This window comes from Acipenser ruthenus, chromosome 13, assembly GCF_902713425.1.
Source record: "Acipenser ruthenus chromosome 13, fAciRut3.2 maternal haplotype, whole genome shotgun sequence".
Lineage (NCBI taxonomy): Eukaryota > Metazoa > Chordata > Actinopteri > Acipenseriformes > Acipenseridae > Acipenser > Acipenser ruthenus.
In genome coordinates, this window is record NC_081201.1 from 10,723,634 (window position 1) to 10,742,597 (window position 18,964).

At 40.0% G+C, this 18,964-nt stretch overlaps 1 protein-coding gene across 9 annotated transcripts in view; it reads left to right on the forward strand.

Annotated features, from left to right (window-relative positions):
- The first annotated feature begins 1,046 nt into the window (after nucleotides 1-1,046).
- The window catches only part of LOC117417980 (C-Jun-amino-terminal kinase-interacting protein 3-like), a 119,799-nt gene continuing 101,881 nt past the window's right edge, over nucleotides 1,047-18,964 (forward strand). For all 9 annotated transcript variants that reach the window (XM_059035659.1, XM_059035665.1, XM_059035662.1 and 6 more), the window contains exons 1-4: nucleotides 1,047-2,065; nucleotides 13,282-13,402; nucleotides 15,861-15,931; nucleotides 16,520-16,608. In XM_059035659.1, the coding sequence (XP_058891642.1) occupies nucleotides 1,760-2,065; nucleotides 13,282-13,402; nucleotides 15,861-15,931; nucleotides 16,520-16,608 (587 nt within the window). In that variant the 5' untranslated portion in view covers nucleotides 1,047-1,759. The remainder of the gene's footprint in view (nucleotides 2,066-13,281; nucleotides 13,403-15,860; nucleotides 15,932-16,519; nucleotides 16,609-18,964) is intronic.

Consider the following 18,964-nt stretch of genomic DNA (forward strand, 5'->3'; position numbering starts at 1 on the left):
AAGATACTTCTATAATCTTATTGGTGAGACAATACCTAATAGGGTTCTTCCAAACTTTCTTCCAATCTAGATAACCAAATATTGATCTCTAATAAGAATGTGCAGATTGAACTGCAGCACCACTACATAGAGCTGTCATGTGCTTCTTGGCAATAAATAAATAATAAATAAATAAATGTGAAGTTGCAAAAGCTATTGAGAGTATAAATACAATTTCCTCTGTCTGGACTAACCTTAAATATATAGGGGCAGCAGTGTGGAGTAGTGGTTAGGGCTCTGGACTTTTGATCAGAGGGTTGTGGGTTCAATCCCAGGTGGGGGACACTGCTGCTGTACCCTTGAGCAAGGTACTTTACCTAGATTGCTCCAGTAAAAAAAACAACTGTATAAATGGGTAATTGTATGTAAAAATAATGTAACAATTGTAAGTCACCCTGGATAAGGGCATCTGCTAAGAAATAAACAAATGATATAAAAAAAGAATTATTTGCATTAAAAAATTGTGAATTAAAATAAATAAATCATATTCCAATAAAGGATTTTACATATCTTGGAATCAATATTTTTACTTAAATTAAACTTTCATCCCATTATAGAGAAAACTAAGAGAACATGTAATTTGTGATTGACAATAGAGACAATCTCAATAGCTTTTGCAACTTCAGATATATTTATTTATTATTTATTTATGGCATTTGTATATCATTTTTTATCCAAAAGTATCGCAAAGCACTGTAGAGTACATAGCAGAAAAAAAGAACAAACCACAACACATTTGTACAGCATGTCACACATACAACTGCCACAGTCAAACCATTTAAAAAACAGATTTAAACAACAGTGTACACATGTATTTTTCTGTTTCAAAAAGATAGTGGTGTCATCTGCCAGTTGACATCTCTTCAGTTCTTTACCAAACATATTTATACCCAGAAATGTATCTGTATTTATAACCGCTCGCTGGTCGAGATTTGTGTGCAGAAGAGTTGAGGCAGGATGAGACATCCCCTGCTCGAGCTTGCTCTCTGCAGACTCGGTGACGTCACCGCAGCGGTCAGCTGGCAGTGCTCGCCAACCTGGGAGGGTCCCTGTTATTCCACACAATACACAGGCATCGTCACTGACCCAGCGCTTTACTAGACATACAAATCAAAATGCATATGAAGGCGAGCACTCGGACAGGGGGAAGCGGGAAAGCGTTTTATTTCTTTCTTTTGTTGTCCATGTTTTGATTGCATGGTTGAGCGGCAGGTGCGTTGTTATAGATCCGGGGACACGTTTCATTGTTTTCTTTAGTTTTTTTTTTTTAATCGTCATTAAAATGGACACAAACAGACTGATTAGAATGCGTCCCGCATTAGATTGAGTTTTGTTTGGGGTAAGACGATACGGGTAGCAACGGGAAGCATCTTGCAAATCCAACGAAGGCAGCATCCTGGTTAGGGCAGGGCTGGGAATCTGGAGCTGCTGTCACCGCCCATGCGTTCATTCTAAATATATTACAACTACTGCATATACGAAATAAATACGCGTGGCTTTAAGATTTCGAAGATTTTGTACAGGAAAAACCGTTGCCTCTCGTAATTATTCGAGCAAAATAAAATATTTAATCGAACTATACTTGATTACAAAATTGTATAATAAATCATTTAAAAACAAAAACAAACAACATATTTCTAGTTCGTGTATTTTCTCCTAGCTAGCCCAGGGTTTGTCTCCGCCTGTACTGTGGGAAGCAGCGCCACAAAAGCCAGCCAAGATGATAGAGATTCAGATAGACGAGGTGGTGTACCAGGATGACTACGGCTCTGTGTCGGTGATGTCGGAGCGAGTGTCGGGCCTGGCGAACAGCATCTACCGCGAGTTCGAGCGGCTGATCTGTTGCTATGACGAGGAGGTGGTGAAGGAGCTCATGCCGCTGGTGGTGAACGTGCTCGAGAACCTGGACTCGGTGCTGACGGAGAACCAGGAGCACGAGGTGGAGCTCGAGCTGCTGAAGGAGGACAACGAGCAGCTCCTCACACAGTACGAGAGGGAGAAGGCGCTGCGCAAGCAAGCGGAGGAGGTAAGCGCTATACTGCAATAACAACGAGGAATACATTTGATATGCCCCAGTTCAGTGTTATAGCGGTTGTTGTTCAAAGCTAAGAGCATCTTTTGCGGAATACATTAGGGTTGTAATTAACAAAATGAAATTAGAGCGATGAAAATAGATATGTACCACTGTAGGCCTTTAAAAATAATGATGCAAATAAAGTTGTGGGGGTCTTCTCTGCCCACCATGTCATTAAACGCTCTTGGTACAGCCTGGTGGTATCAGAGCGCTCCCTGAGGTAAACCCAGCAGTGTGCTGCCCTGGTGTATGCTAGTTTGAGCTGGTTAAGGTGGTCCTAGAAGAGCAAAACCATTACAAATCCCTTAACTGGAAAGTCCCAAAGCAGCTGTGTGCGCTCTAGGCTCTTAAATGTATTTGCTTTAAACCTTGTCTGTGATTTTATATACCTGCTGTTTACCCAGTAAGAAAGCAGAATATATTCCCAACTCAGGTCACCAGCTAACTAGCAGTTGATTGAATTTTCTGCAGGGATAACAATTGTATTGGTTGTTAGTACATCTTTGGACTGTTCTTATAGATCGCTCCGTGTGGCCTGATAATGCAGGGCCCATTCAGTTTGGATTAATGCAAAGTTGCTTCATCATGTAATGAGGTGGAGAGTATATAAGACCCTGAGCTGAGGTGAATGCTGTTTTTCTATCCATCTGGTTGGTGCATCAATTCTGTGGACTGCAGCTTGGGACTGTTGTATCCTGCGTCTTCAAGGAGTGGCAAACCTCCAAAAAAACAATTGCTGAGCAGCCTGTACTGTAATGTATGTGGTCATCAGCATTTCTTTACAGACAGAGACAAACAACATGCGGTACGCTGCCAATAAAGACTGAGGGTTGTCATAAATTACAAGTAAATTTAATGAAACTTACAAGAAACTAGTGCACAGAGGACTGGGCAGGATGAATATTGGTGTGCCATTCAGGAAACCTTCAGTTATATAATATAGCAGGTGCCTTCAATGGTTCAAAAGACTTTGGGTGATACATGATATTCCATGTCAAGTGTTACCATACTAGTATTTGCAAGAGGAAAAATCATTTTGTTTGGATAGAATAATAATAAAAAAAATCCCCTTCTACTGGTGACGGAGTCGGAAATTGCGTGTGACGGGTAAGTGCATTAATTTGTTATATATATAATGGGGATTGATTTTATTCTTAGTACAAGGGCAGTAAAACGCGACTGACATGTATTTGGGTAATGGATATCCGAGTGCTGACTGTAGTGCATTGTCATTTTCATTATTTCAAACAAATGTTGCTACCATTTACTCAAATACTGTACTTGGAAAACTTACTTAACATAACAGTTCAGTGAAGGTTCACTTCTTACAATTTTTCAAATATTGTCAAACCACTTATAAAAAGGTGAGCTATTCTAAAGAGATGAAGGCTAGTCGGTAACATACTTATTTGAAAATGACCTGACAGTAATTTTATAATCGTATTGTATATTGACACTGTACCAGGCACAGCTGTAACTTGTGATGCAAAGTGGTACATTTGGAATACCTGCAGATTCAACATTTTTAAAACTAAAAACCTTAAAGATCTTCAACACAAAAGAGTGGGACCAGTGATAAATAGCAGTGTGCCGATTCATCGATTCACACAGTGAACCGTGATATTTTTCTTGACGATACGATACTTGATCCCTCTATCGATACACTGTTTTTTTTTTGTTTTTTTTAAGGAAAATTGTCCGCTAACATAAACATGAGCATCCATTAATTTGTGTCTACACTGATAATTAGAGAGTACTTTTTTATTATCATGTACTCTAGCATAGGTGTTTTTGTCAAGCCCGCCAGCAGCTGTAAAACGGAAGCTGAGCGGAGGTGGGTTATTAATATTGATAATCTCATCACAGGGCTTGAAATTGTCCATGCACTAGCCACCATGGCTAGTGGATGGAAAAATCCACCGGCCACACAGACATTTTACCGGCCAACATCGTTCCTGGGGGGCGACGTCGACAAAAGAAAATGCAAAAACAAGCAACATTTATGAGCAGTCTCAACAGGGTCTGAAACAATCTGCCTCATAAGTGTCATGAGAGTCATGTTGCTGAAGGAGACACTTCTTCACACAGAGAGTGGTGAGGGAATGGAATGGGTAACCTAGTCATGGTGCTGAAGGAGACACTTCCTTACACAGAGCGGTGAGGGTATGGAATGGGTAACCTAGTCATGGTGGTGAAGTAGACACTGCTTCACACAGAGAGCGGTGAGGGTATGGAATGGGTAACCTAGTCATGGTGGTGAAGTAGACACTGCTTCACACAGAGAGCGGTGAGGGTATGGAATGGGTTACCTAGTCTGTATACAGCTCGGCTGTAGGATCATTTCACTGAAAACTACTGTGTTTGACAAGCATCAAAAGGGCACTAACAGAACACTGTATTATAATGAAGGTGCTTGTGCAACAGCAATGTTAATACATCAATGCTGAGGGTTATTACTGTAATTGGACAGGTTTTTAGAGCTAGGGACTCAGACGTAGTCTCAGGGCTGTGCCACACTCTGCTGTGTTGTCCCATTGCAAATAGCTTGCTACATAATGATATAGTGGGACTTTTCAACTCTTCAGCTGGAAGAGGCAACAGAGCGAAAATCTACTCAAAAGGGAAAAGCGTTTTATTTAAAACATTAAAGAAACCATTGAAGTCAGTTAGTACCTGCTTTGTGTTTGAACTCAGGTGGGCGTGGCGATTTTGAAACCTACCCGACAATTACAGCTATTTTATTTTAGGGATATGGGACAGAAAACTTTTGTGTATAGTGAAATATTGGCACCAGTAGAACAGAGTGAGGCTGAAAGTGGTTTACACTAGGCTATATGTTTGCATCCTATAACTTTTATATACTGCTTTATTATTAACCACTTCAACACCATGACGTATGCACGTACGTCAATTGAAAACCCACTTACAGTACCATGCCGTACCTGTGTACGTCAAGTTTTCCATTCTATTCTATGATCGGTTTCTCAGTCTAGTGTTTCAGGTTTCATTCTCTAAGGCAGTGCTAGTACTGTGGAATGTGCATTGAAAGTCGGGGGAGGGTCAGGTGACATTTGTATCCAATTGCGTGTCATGTAGCGATTCCAATCTAGCTGTGGGTGTTTAGAAGACTGAGATATATTGTGGGAAGCCATTCATTTTAATATATATAGTGTTTTAAATGTATTGTTTTTTGTTTTATTATTAGTTCTACTTGTTTAGTTGTAGTTTATATAGTTTTTAGTAAAAGCTAAACATGGCAACGTATGCTGTCTTTCTATAATGAGCAACGGGAGTGAAGTTGGTTCTGAGGATTTTGATACCAGCGACAGTAATGCTGATTTATCACTCAGCGATGATGATGAAGAGGATGTGGAGTCAAGAACAATACAAACTGTACAAACAAAAGAACATGCAGCTACTTTACAGGTAAGCCAGTTGCAAACGGGAAGCTGTTTGGTTTGAAATGGCAGTGCTGTGACGAAATACTATCAAAACACAGCACTGGGTACAGGCAATGCGGCAGCAAGATCCATTACAATGCCTACGCAAAGTAGCTGTGTACACACATTTGTGACTATCCCTCCAACACAAGCGAAGCAGAGACTGCAACAAAGGTGCAGGGTCTGCTACGAAAATGAAAACAAAAGACACAAGAAAAATGTGCAGTGGTTGCGAAGGCAACCCCAGGTTCTGTTGTATTGAACATTTCAATAAATGGCACATAGCAAGTCGATAATGGCTCATGTTTTGATGTTTGATTTTTATTTGATAATTACTGTTTACTGATTATTATTGTTATTAGCAGCTTTTTTGTTTTCATTGTTAAAAAACCCCAAAACAAAACGTGTTTTTATCTCTTGTTGTAGTCATAAAAATCATCTCTTTTAAAAACGGTGCCGTCAACTCTGAGATCATTTGAGGCATATGATCACTGCTGGCTCACTGATGACCACTGTGGCTGCCTAGGAGCCCTGAATACAAATATTAAACCAAGAAAGCACAATTATTATTATTATTATTTATTTCATAGCAGACGCCCTTATCCAGGTCGACTTACAATTGTTACATACAATTAAATTATTTTTTTTTTACACATTATTTTTACATACAATTACCCATTTATACAGTTGGATTTTTACTGGCGCAATCTATGTAAAGTACCTTGCTCAAGGGTACAGCAGCAGTGTCCCCCACCTGGGATTGAACCCACGACCCTACGGTCAAGAGTCCAGAGCCCTAACCACTACTCCACACTAATCCAATGTACACAGCAAACCCAGAATATTCCTTTTCCTGTGCTGATGCACTGGCCAATTGTGGTTTTCAATATAAGCAGTATGAGTCATTTTGTTATTAATAATGCAAGACTATAGATATTAGGTTTAGTGAATGGAAGAAAAAAAGGGGACACACTGGAAGCTGTTGGATAAAAGGGGCAAACAGGAACAGAGCTAATTGAATACCCCACTTTTGCTCCGTCAATTAAATGAAGCTAGTTTCCCCTCCCTATTTCCCTTGTCTCATGAATTTAGTTGACCTCCTCAAACTCTGTGTTATAAGAGGAGATACAGAGGTTTGTTGAACTGTAGTGAGTATTGTGTTGGTATAATGTACTGGATTGATAACGCAGCGGCTAGTGACTTTAGCAGAGTTTCCACGGGGATGCTTACATAATAGTGCATGCACTGCGGGATATTTAAGCTGTACTGTGCATTGCTGTATTTTGGAACTGAGACTGTGATCAGCTAAATCTGCTAGGCTAAATCAATACATAATTAAACAGAGTATTGCTTTCCTGTGACCTCAACCTTAGGTGGGTACACAGCTCTGAGAGATTGCTGTTCTGTCAGATCATTTATCTTTGTGTTAGAACCCTTCCTAGTTAATTAAGCATCTCTGCATTGGGCCATATATGGTTTTCAACAGCTCACATGCCTTATTTCAGATTTTAAGGAAACTCCTTCGTCAAAGTATAACCTTTTATTTTAACATGGTAAGATGGTTGCCTTATTGCAGTCATATGACTTTTTGGTTTCCAAACACAAACACTTTTAGATACCAGCTTCATATTCGGTACACAATTGTATTTTGTGATCCTCTAGATCAATTTTAGTAATGCCTAGTACAAATGAACCCTTTGCCGACTGTAATTTTACAAAGCTGCTGTCAATATCTCCAATGATAGTCTTACAGAACACGATGTAAAGTTTACAAGGAATGCAGTACGTCAGTCCTGGGGGATTTTTATGACCCGTTTCTGACCTGGACCCGCTACTACAGGACCCGACCCAACCAGCTGCAGCACCGTCTTATTACCCACGACCTACCCGACCCGCTTTAATAAGACCTGCAAACTGACCCGAACCCACAAGTGTTTGTCCTTTACCTACTGCCTGCATCGACTGACTCTCTTACGCTCTCACATTCACACAGATATTTCTACCATTCTCCATAGATTAGACTGAGTTAATACATAAGAACATAAGAAATTCTAGAATGAGAAAAGGACATTCGACCCACCTATGCTCGCTCGCTTTGATGGAAGTGTGATCCGTTAACACTCAGTAGAGGAAAAACAAAAAAACCCTAACCAAGTTAGCAGGGGCAATGAAACCTCTGGGAATCCGTGGCCAAACGGACCGCCCTTCCTCCAGGCGGCTCACTAAAGGTCATATTGTGGTCACAGAAAGGGTTATACAGTATTGTTCATGACAGCATCCAGTCTATTCTTGAAGGATCCCATTTTAAATACTATTAATTTGCCTCTGGCTCTCCTTCGTTCTAGTCTATACAGATTCAGCTCTTTCAGTCTATCTTCGTATGACATACCCTTTAATCCTGGGATTAATCGTGTTGCTCTCCTCTGTACTCTCCTCCACTGCAGGATAAATGTTGGTAAAACCACTAGCTTTTTTTTATTTTCGTACCAAAAATAACAATTTAGAAATCATCTATAGTTTGTTTAGTTTTTATACTTACTGTCTGTCCCGTCTCTGTTCCACTCTGAATGGCTAGGGGTCGCTGTCAATCATCTCAGAGATCTGTTAATATAGTTTCACTGTCATTTCACTGAGTTATGATGGATCTCGTTAACTGAAGCAGCACCAGAATGCTCTCATTCGTTTAAATTACTGTCAATCATCAAAGCGCCTACTTTTGAAATTATTATTATTATTATTATTTGTTTATTTAGCAGACGCCTTTATCCAAGGCGACTTACAGAGACTAGGGTGTGTGAATTATGCATCAGCTGCAGAGACACTTACAATTACGTCTCACCTGAAAGACGGAGCACAAGGAGGTTAAGTGACTTGCTCAGGGTCACACAATGAGTCAGTGGTTGAGGTGGGATTTGAACCAGGGACCTCCTGGTTACAAGCCCTTTTCTTTAACCACTGGACCACACAGCCTCCTTAGCGGGTTAAGGTGTAGGTAGGCTTTTGCTAGGGATACTGTGACAGTTACTAGTTTGATTTGAAAATGGGGGAAAACACTTAATGAGTATTGTGCAGAATCCCCTGACAGACGTCTCCGCGGAAGGACGAAGCGGCCCGTCTGCCTTGCCTTCCAGTGCAAGTTAGTTTTCTTCAACTAATGTTTTGTTTTGTGCATATTATTTTTACTCGTAAATTTATGCTATAAAAGTCTGTGTAATACACTTTTATATGCTGTGTTTTCTATGCTTTATTTGAGACAATTTTTTAATTTGTGTAGGATATTTATCTTTACAAGATAAACCACTGCTGTGACTAAACGTTATTTGAAATGAGACATTTCTCAATGGCATAAAAAGGTCGATTTCACCCATTCTCTGCTTGAATTGAAAAATAAAAATAAAAAAAACGGTAAATTCTTTCTAAAATAAATGTCGATATTAATCGTCTTGTTGGCTTAAGAGATTCATCCACTACTACCCCCAAGTCCTTTTCATACATAGCCTCCTCTATTTCGGTATTGTTCATGTTGTACTTGCCTCTAATGTTTTTGCACCCTATGTACAAGAATTTGCATTTATTCACTTTAAATTTCATCTCCCATGTGTCTGCCCAAGCTTGAATCTTGTCTAAATCTCTTTGTAAATCTCTGTGGTACCCCACTTGTTACGTTACTCCAGTTTGATGCCGGGCCTCTAATTATAACTTGCTTTCTATATTGTAGCCAGTTATGAATCCATGCTGCTACTTTATCATTTATTCCTACTGATTTAATCTTTAGATGTAGTCTTTCGTGCTGTACTTTGTTAAATGCATTTTGAAAATCTAAGTAGATGATGTCATACGCGCTATCCTTGTCCACTCTAGTAGTCACCTCCTGAAAGAAATGTAGTAAATTTTGTTAAACAAAATCTACCCTTCTTAAAGCCATGTTTGCTGTCTCCTGTAATGTTGTTGCTATAGAAATATTCCTCCATCTTGGTCCTTATTATAGTTTCCATGATTTTACATATGATCGATTGTTAAACTTATTTTTATCTCCCTTTTTAAATATAGGAACAACATTGCCAATTTTCCAGTCCAGTTGGATGGTTGCTTTATTTATAGATTTGGTGAATATATAACATATTGGTTTAAAAATCTGTTGTCTGGTTTTCCTGATGACTCCTGGACAGATTCCATCAGGCCCTCGGGATTTGTTTATTTTAAAGTGATCAACAGATCACGGCTTCTATCAAAGAGAAAATCAACGTCCACAAACTTCAACTTAAAGCTTATTTGGTCATACTTGAAACACGTCACATTTTGGAGTGATTTTGAGGATCTAAAAATGATATTTAGAATGTCAGTAGCCGTATGAATGCTTCTGTACAGATAGTAGGTAGGTGTTTTTGTAGAATTCATGCAAAATAAGTACCACCGCTTTAGTATTTCTGTGTTGCTGGGGTCCTTAAAATTGAAAAAGTGTCCAATTGTAAAATTCCTGAGTGATTTTTAAGTGCATGCTCCTTCTAAAGTAGAAGAAATATCACTGCCAGATTGCTTAGGTGTGCTCATAATTTACTTGACCCCTTGTGGGATACAAGTTAACAAACTGACCTTTGGTGGGCTTATAGATGAAGATTTGAAGAACTTGTGATAAAATAATTGATTTGGTAATCTGTCTTCTTCACGGTTTCTTAATAAATGTACAAACATGAACAATACACATTTATGTTGTTTTGGGTTATGTTGTACAATATTAGCAAATAGTTTGAGTTTAAACCAAGACAAACCATAAAATGTGTATAAATAAATAAATCCATAAAACTAAAACCATAAAATGTGTATAATCTTCTTTATATGCAAGTGGTTTGTCACGGGGCTACAGAGGTACTGCTGACCTCTTATTTCTTCTTTGTTGCCGTCTTTAAAAATGGATTCTTGCAAAGTTCTCAAACAAGCATTCATGGCTTATAGATGAGCATTTGAAGGACTTGTGGTGAGATAATTGACTCTCCAATTATAATCTTTATTTATAAAATGGAATGTTTGGATGCTGCACTGCTTGGCTGTTAAGATATTTTTACTCTGCAGTTAAATAGTACAATGCACGGCGGAAATTATTTTTGCAGAAGCACAGTTCAATTAATAAATTATCAATACACAACTGTAACAGGGGGAGACCTGTACTGACTCTTCTGATGTGTTCGAAGTGCTGCAGGGAGAGGGCAGCAGCCCGTCAATATTCGCCTGTCATTCATGGCAGTGACACGGAGAGGTGGGAGAGTGGGTGTACAGGCTTTCCTTCTCTCTGAATGGCTGAGAGGCGGGTCGGGGGGAATTGCTGGCCCTATAAAATTAACATTCTGCTGTTCCCTCAGGTCTGCCCCTTTGAGAGAGAACAGACGTACGGACGCACTGGTCCCGATCCAGAACACGGCCGGGGAGGAAAACCCCAAAAGAAATGAGAACAGAAAGAAAACAGGGTTAGCGGGGAAAACCGTGGGCAGACCCCATCAGTATTTGTTTTAGCAGTCTGAGGGAGCGGCGAGGGTAGGACGGAGACCCGGACCGTGCGGGTAGCGACGGTCGGGGTGTGGCTGCCGAGTGCAGCACCTTTTATTTGTAGTTTTTTGATTACTGTATTTTATTTTCCTTGTTCTTTTCTCCTTTTGCTTATTTTTGGTTTGAGAACCTGGGAGTGCGCCTGTACTATGTAATGGTACCGCCTCTGGTATCTCTGTGGCTCTGTTTTATCATCGCTGATAGGCAGACCACAGACAACAGCGCCCTCTGCGGGCCAAAACGTGGAACTGCCCCACTAATAATAAAACTGGGCACTTGTGCGGTGTTGTCAAGATCACCCGTGTCTCCCGTGTGTCAGTGAATTACCCACCACCCTTCCACAACAACATATTAAACTCGCAATAAATATACACATTCTTGTGAGAGGTCTTTTAAAGTTTTTAAAAATGAGTGACATTCCTTTCGTCACATTTGATCTTTTCAGAGGCATAACAGTAGAATGGCTAGAATTACAAAAAGCAAAACCTCAGTTGAGAAAAAAAAGCAAGAGAGACAAAGATTTAACAAGCAACAACTTTATGAAATCGAAGAAAACCGCTGGTGTTTTTATTGATTTGATAAAACATAAAGAAATGGTTGGGCTCCCGAGTGGCGCTTCCAGTAAAGGTGCTCCGCGTGGAGTGCAGGATGCGCCCTATAGCCTGGAGATCGCTGGTTCGAGTCCAGGTTATGCCATTGCCGATCGTGGCCGGGGGAGGTGCACAATTGGCTGAGCGCTGCCTGTGTGGGGAGGGCTCAATTCGGCAGGGTAATCCTCGGTTCACTGTGCACCAGCGACTCCTGTGGCCGACAGGGCACCTGCAGGTCTGCTGTAGAAGCCACTCAGATCTGTGTTGTCCTCCGGCACTATGGGTCTGATGGCTTCGCTGTAGACCTACAGTGCAAAAAAAAGCTTGGCGGGACACGTTTCGGAGGACGCGTGTGTCTGCCGCCGTTTCTCGAGTCGGCATGGGTGTTGCAGGGGTGAGCTGGGATAATAATAATTGGGCATTCCAAATTGGGAGAAAACCGGGGGTAAAATAATTGGAGATTCTAAATAATAATAAAAAACAAAAAGAAAGGGTAGTCGAAAAACAGTTTGTCTTGAAAATGTAAATGGTCTGTTACGATAATTCTATGCTTCGGTGCGTAATTTGGCTGGTCAAGAGTATTCAATGGAACATAATGCATGCCCTGTCATGTGTTATCCCTTACTTTACAAGCTGCTGTGTTGAGTGCACATGAACGCAGTGCACAAACTAAAGAGTGTGTTTTAGACAATCCAAAACTGTATGTTTGTATTTAGAGTTTAGACCTTTTTAACTTGGAGATATTCTGTGCATTTTCTTCCTGCTTCTGTAGCTGAGTTTAAGGTCTAAAATTTTGGGTTTGCAATGGGATCTATAAACCATGCCGCTGCTTCCTTCCATAATTTTTCCACTAACCACCTGAAGGGAGCCGACGGACCACAGATTGAGAACCACTGATTTAGAGGACAGATCTCAAACCCCAGTACACTAGATCGGGCATTTTGAAAAGAGCTTTGAAACAGATTTTAAAGTTATAAGTGTAAAAAGTTGTCAGGATGTTAACCATGAAAAGAAAAATTACAGGTACGTTATTTTGTAGCAACACGTGGGGACGTATAATGCTATATTTTCCGGAACCCTGCTACTTACTCTTTTAAAGGAACCCAGTGATTCTACATCCTGACATGGTAAACCATTCCATACCCTCATCATCTGTGTGAAGAGGTGTCTCCTACCCCTATTTCCACTTAATTTCCAACTGTGTGGAGTGTGGAGATATACTGTATCTATCCTAATATACAGAAGTCTTTCGCTGCTTCTTACTATTCTGTTGTTGATAAATTAGCTAACATTCCATTTTTGCAGAAAATGTAGTGTAGTGTTTACAAGAAACAGATTACTTTGCCTTTGCTATATCCCGTTTTGTCCGTATCGCAGCAGTATATTTTTCAACATAATCCTGATTTGTTTTATTCACACATCATAGGTAAGTCAGATAGGGGATTATTTTTTTGTACTGTTACCTGGGCTTGTTTGCCAGAAGAAACATCAGTGTCTCCAGTAAATGCACTACCCCAGTACCTACAGTTGAGCACAGGCCTGGCTCCTCTGGCCTCTGCTCAGTGTTGTAGTAACCTGAGTGTCTCTGTCTCTGCAGAAGTTCATTGAGTTCGAGGATGCCCTGGAGGTGGAGAAGAAGGACTTGCAGACCCAGGTGGAGGTGCTGGAGCTGCAGACCAGGCAGTTGGAACTCAAGACCAGGAACTATGCTGACCAGAGTGAGTACCGCCACACTCTTTATCAGCGATTTGAAACGGAACAGAAACAAAAAAACGAAGCAAAATTAATTTATTACGTCCTGGAACAAAAACGATATTCAAGATTTTGATTATCCGTTATAACATCGGTTATTATATATATATTTTTTGTTCCCTTTCAGCCTGTTCTCTCTGTATCTTTCCCATTGTTTTCAGACATACAATAATTTGAAAAAAGTGCTCTTCCCATGGTCTTACACCTCTGTGGTCAACAATAAAGCATTATATCACAGCAAGCTAATAAAATTCAACATTACATTTAGCTTGCTTTTTCGGAGCAGCCAGTGAATCAAATAGCACTATATTTGTCTTTAGTTCAGGCTTCCACCTTGCTGGATCCATGTTACATCGCTCAGAATAAACAGGTATTGTTATTAACTTATTTTTAAGTTACGTACACAGAAAACAAGCTGTAAAAGTATGTATGGCAAGTGAAGCGCTTTGTTAATAATCAGAGGTTTGCTAGTTATATTCTGCATGTTAAGAGTTAAGACATTTTACCGTCGACTTGAGAAAACAGCAGTGTTTGTCGTATAACTAATTTATTTTGTTGTATTCTCAATCATTTAACGATTCATGATTTAATTGTTCAGTGTTTCATTTTCATTGTTATATCCAAAAGAAGTTACATGTTACATTTGTTGTATGTCTTATTGTGAAATGTGCTTATCTTCTGTTTAAAACAGAGTATCTATGCAATAAGAAATATGTAGGCTATGGTAAATATATAAGGCTTTGAAGAGATGTTTTGTCACATTTTTTTTTGGTATTACCTTTCAAATATACGGCAGATGTGTAGAGCCCTGGAAAATTTTTGTTATGTTAAAAACACCACAGAGTTGAAAGGTGAAACAGAACAGAGAAAAAAAATCAAGTGGCATATTTGATGGAGCCATGATCTCGATTAGCTGCAGAGTTTATTTCAGACAAACATCGCATTAAGTTATTACGTTGAACGTAAGACGCTAACCCACCAAGATTGTCGCTGTTTTTAAGTGTTTTAAAAAAAAAAAAGTGTAATCTCGAACTGAGGCAAAAGAAAGTTACAATGGATAAAAGGAAAAAATGAAGCAGACTGCTGTCATTTTCTTTTAAGGCTGCAACATAGGCATTGTTGTTTCTATATAGTGCATTTATCGATACAGACGCACCGTTTTCCCTTTGGTTGCCGAGTTATATGCAGTTTTCTGTATTTCATTTTTTTTTGTTTAATTCGAGAATATGAAGACCTATGAACACCAATACAATAGCCTACTTGACTAGAAAAAAAATTCAGCCGGTATTAACCGGTATTTCATTTTGTTCCGTTTGGAGCCGAAAATTCCGGTTTGGTTCAGAGCTGAACCGGAACGGAAAATCTGGTTTGAATCCCTAATGTTTATTAACCCTTCAGAAAAGAACTACAGCTGACAGTCTGTTTAAAACTCAAAGTGTGTCCCTGAGGCACGACCATGAGGAGAGTCATACAGGCAATGGAGCGCAGGGGAGCACGTAGGGCGCAGAGGAGTGCAGGGGAGCGCAGGGGAGCGCTGGGGAGTGTCCTGGCTGTATGAAGCTCTCATTCTTCATTCTTCATTCTTCAGGGCAGCATTGCATTGGCTTTGGTGCTCCTGTGATTCAGGGCAAAACCTCACTTACCACAATGCCCCCTGCTGGCCAGGCACCCCATGTGTTTTAGCAGACACCCATTTAAAAAATGTCAGTTTTACATCTGTAAATTCCAGCAAAATTGATAATCATGTTATAACATCTGTTATATTTCAATGAACAGTTATTTTGCTGCATTACCAGAACAGTAAAGTTGTGAAACTGTACTGTAGCCCAGTGTTAGATGTGGAATGAAGCTGGAAAGTCACTGCAGAAAGAGGGAAGAAAGACATGTGCACATGGAAGCACATTCTCAGTAAACTGGTGCTTTCACCTGCAAGCCTGTAGTGCTGGCAGCTGCATTTCAGGGTTTACAAGAAACACATTACATTACCTTTGCTATGTCCCATGTTGTCCATATCACAGCGTTATATTTTTAAACATATTGCCGACTCTTCTGACATTTTTAATCACACTTGTAAAAGGGGTGCTCTGTAACACTTTAAAGCAATGACAGGGGCTGCTGCACGATTTACATATTGAATAAAGATTACTAACCTTCAAAAAACATGTGTGGTTGTCCTCACTTTTTTTTGTTCCTGCACAACATGGTACTGCATGAATTTGTTGTAAATCTGTCCATTATAAGTGTTTAAAAAAACTAAAAGAAACAATAATTATTTGCAAATTATGGCAATTAAATGCAATTCTGGGTGTTCCCATACAGTAGAGCCAGCTTAAGTAAGCCAGGTTCAGATGAGCAGACCAGTGCCATGCGCAGGGTCCTTGCTGTGTTCATCCTGCAGTTAAAAGCTGTGTTTCTTTCTTCCAGTGACCCGTCTGGAGGAGCGCGAGTCGGAGATGAAGAAGGATTACAACACCCTCCACCAGAGACACACCGAGGTACCGGGGCAGTACAGATTCAGAGTGCAATCAGAGCTATACAGTAGGCTATGGACTGCGATAGAAAGTTGTAGTTTAATTTGCAATAGGGAGGCTATTCATAGGGTTTGAATAGTTAGAGCTATACATAGAGGTTCAGATTGCATTGTAGAACTGTACAATATGACAATGTGAAAATCAAGAAACACAAAAACATATAACATTTAGCTGGAGAACATTTCTGATACTTTTATCATAGATTGTATTTTTGTTTTCTTTTAAGCAACATGTTCTAATTTACTCTGATTTGCTGTTTAGATAGATAGTAAAAACCTTTTTTTTCTTATATAGTAAAACATGTTTGCAAGCCATGCTTAAGGTTAGTGTGGAACTTACTTGGTCACCTGGAGGATGACATTGTTCCCACCCCTTCAAGGATTCTTTCCTTCTATCAAGTGAAACGACCCAGGAAGTGTAAACAGAAACTGAGAACTTTATTTAAAGTAGTACCGGTTGTCATTTGTCAAAGTGAGAATACATGTTATAACAAGCTATATCCAAGTCTTAGTTCATGCTTCTGCAACATTGTATCCATGCTTCTCTCCACAGATGATCCAGACGTATGTGGAACACATTGAGAGGTCCAAGATGCAGGTTGGAACTAACAGCCAGACTGACGGAGTTGGCAGCGGAAGAACGTAAGAAACAAGGGCTTTCATTCTTATTTCATTATTGGTATTCTCTGGACTTTTTGTGGGAGAAACCCTGACAACAGGTCTATACATTCTGACAAGAAATTAAGAGTGTGATTTCCCTATAGCATTAGCATTTAAAGGCTTTCAGTAACCAGATGGTTACTATACAGACTGCTAACCAAGGTTTTAAAACCAGTTAACTAGCAATTGACACTAATACTATGATCCTTCAGTTCTTCTATTGAACATTGTTGCTTGAGTTATACACTCTTGTAACTGGTAGATATTTCAAATATTAAAGAAATTGCTGATGCCTCCTGGTACAAAATCTGTGTATAGCTCAGCTTCGCTGCAGTGGTTTGGACCATTTAACCTGCCAGACTGCTGCTAATGCTAATGCCTTGACTGAAAATACACAATGAAAGCTATTTGTAACAATTACTTGCACTTACTGTAAACTACACTGTATTTAAATATGAGTCTTGCATTATAACCCTTTACTGCACCTATAAATCGCCTTGGATAAAGGCATCTGCCAAATATATAAATAAACAAAATAAATAATAATTATAATAGTAATAATAATAATATGAATAATAACAAAAGTGGATGACCATGGCCATCTAGTGTATACAGAGGGATCAATGCTTCATTAACCCCCAGATCAAGTTCATTATAATTAAATAAGCACTTGTATTTCATTCACAATACAACACTCAACACTGCTAATATATGAAATACTAATTATTATTATTATTATTATTATTATTATTATTATTATTATTATTATTATTATTATTATTATTTATTTCTTAGCAGACCCCCTTATCCAGGGAGACTTACAATCGCAAGCAAATACAAATACATTCAAGTGTTACAATACAAGTCATATAATAAGAGCAAGAAATACAGTAATTTTTTTCAAGTGTGACAAACCACAATTCAATAATACAGCAGATAATAGTGAAAGTTACATCAGGATATGATTAAATAGTGGTAGTTACATCAGGATATGACTAAGTACAAAATACTACAGGTTAAACACTTGGCAGATTACAATATTCTGAAGTACAGGATTAAATGTAGTAAAATAGGGGGCAGATAAGAGCAAAATAAAGCATATTCAAATGAAGGGTGATAGTGTCCCAGAATACAACAGAGGAGTTCTATAGGTGCTGTTTGAAGAGGTGGGTCTTAAGGAGGCGCCGGAATGTGGTCAGGGACTGGGCAGTCCTGACATCTGTAGGAAGGTCGTTCCACCACTGTGGAGCAAGGGTGGAGAAGGAGCGGGCTCGGGAGGCAGGGGAGCGTAGCGGAGGTAGAGCCAGTCTTCTAGTGCAGGCGGAGCGGAGAGGTCGAGTGGGGGTGTAGGGAGAGATGAGGGTCTGGAGGTGGCTGGGTGCAGTCTGGTCAAGGCATCTGTAGGCTAGTACAAGAGTCTTTAACTGGATGCGAGCGGTGATCAGGAGCCAGTGGAGTGAACGGAGTAGTGGAGTAGCATGGGCGAAGCGAGGCAGAGAGAACACCAGGCGGGCAGCAGAGTTCTGGATGAGCTGGAGCGGACGGGTGGCGGACGCAGGGAGGCCAGCCAGGAGTGAGTTGCAGTAGTCTAGGCGGGAGAGTACCAGGGCCTGGACCTGGAGCTGGGTAGCATAGTTGGTGAGGAAGGGTTGGATTCTTCGGATGTTGCTCAGGAAGAATCGGCAAGTGCGTGCCAGAGTGGAGATGTGCTGGGAATAAGAGAGGCAGGGGTCCAGGGTGACTCCAAGGTTCTTAGCGGAGGAAGAGGGAGAGAGTGTGGTAGATTCCAGAGGAACAGAGATAGAGAGATCAGAGGAGGGGGAGGAGGAGGGAAAGAAAAGGAGGTCAGATTTAGAGAGGTTGAGTTTGAGGTGATGCGAGTGCATCCAGGAGGAAATAGCAGACAGACAGGTAGAGATACGGGAGGAGATGGTGGAGTCAGAGGTGGGGAAGGAGAGGAAAATCTGAGCATCATCAGCATAGAAATGGTTTGAGAAACCATAGGATGCGATGAGGGGGCCCAGGGAGCGGGTGTAGAGAGAGAACAGGAGAGGACCCAAGACTGACCCTTCAAGACTGACCATTCAATGATAAACTTTTCAACTAGAAGACTTTTTCAAAGTGTGTTTTTTTTTACATAGAAGACATTGAAAATAACTTCTAGTCGAAATGTTTGTCATTGAATAAGATTATTTCAGTATTTCTTTACTTAGATATATGAAATGCATTTGGAGTCCTACATACAAACCTATTGCCCCCATATCCCTCCAGATTTGGACTCTCTTAATAATTTGTGCTAAAGTTATTTTAAAGTTTAATTGTAATTAGGCTGGCATTT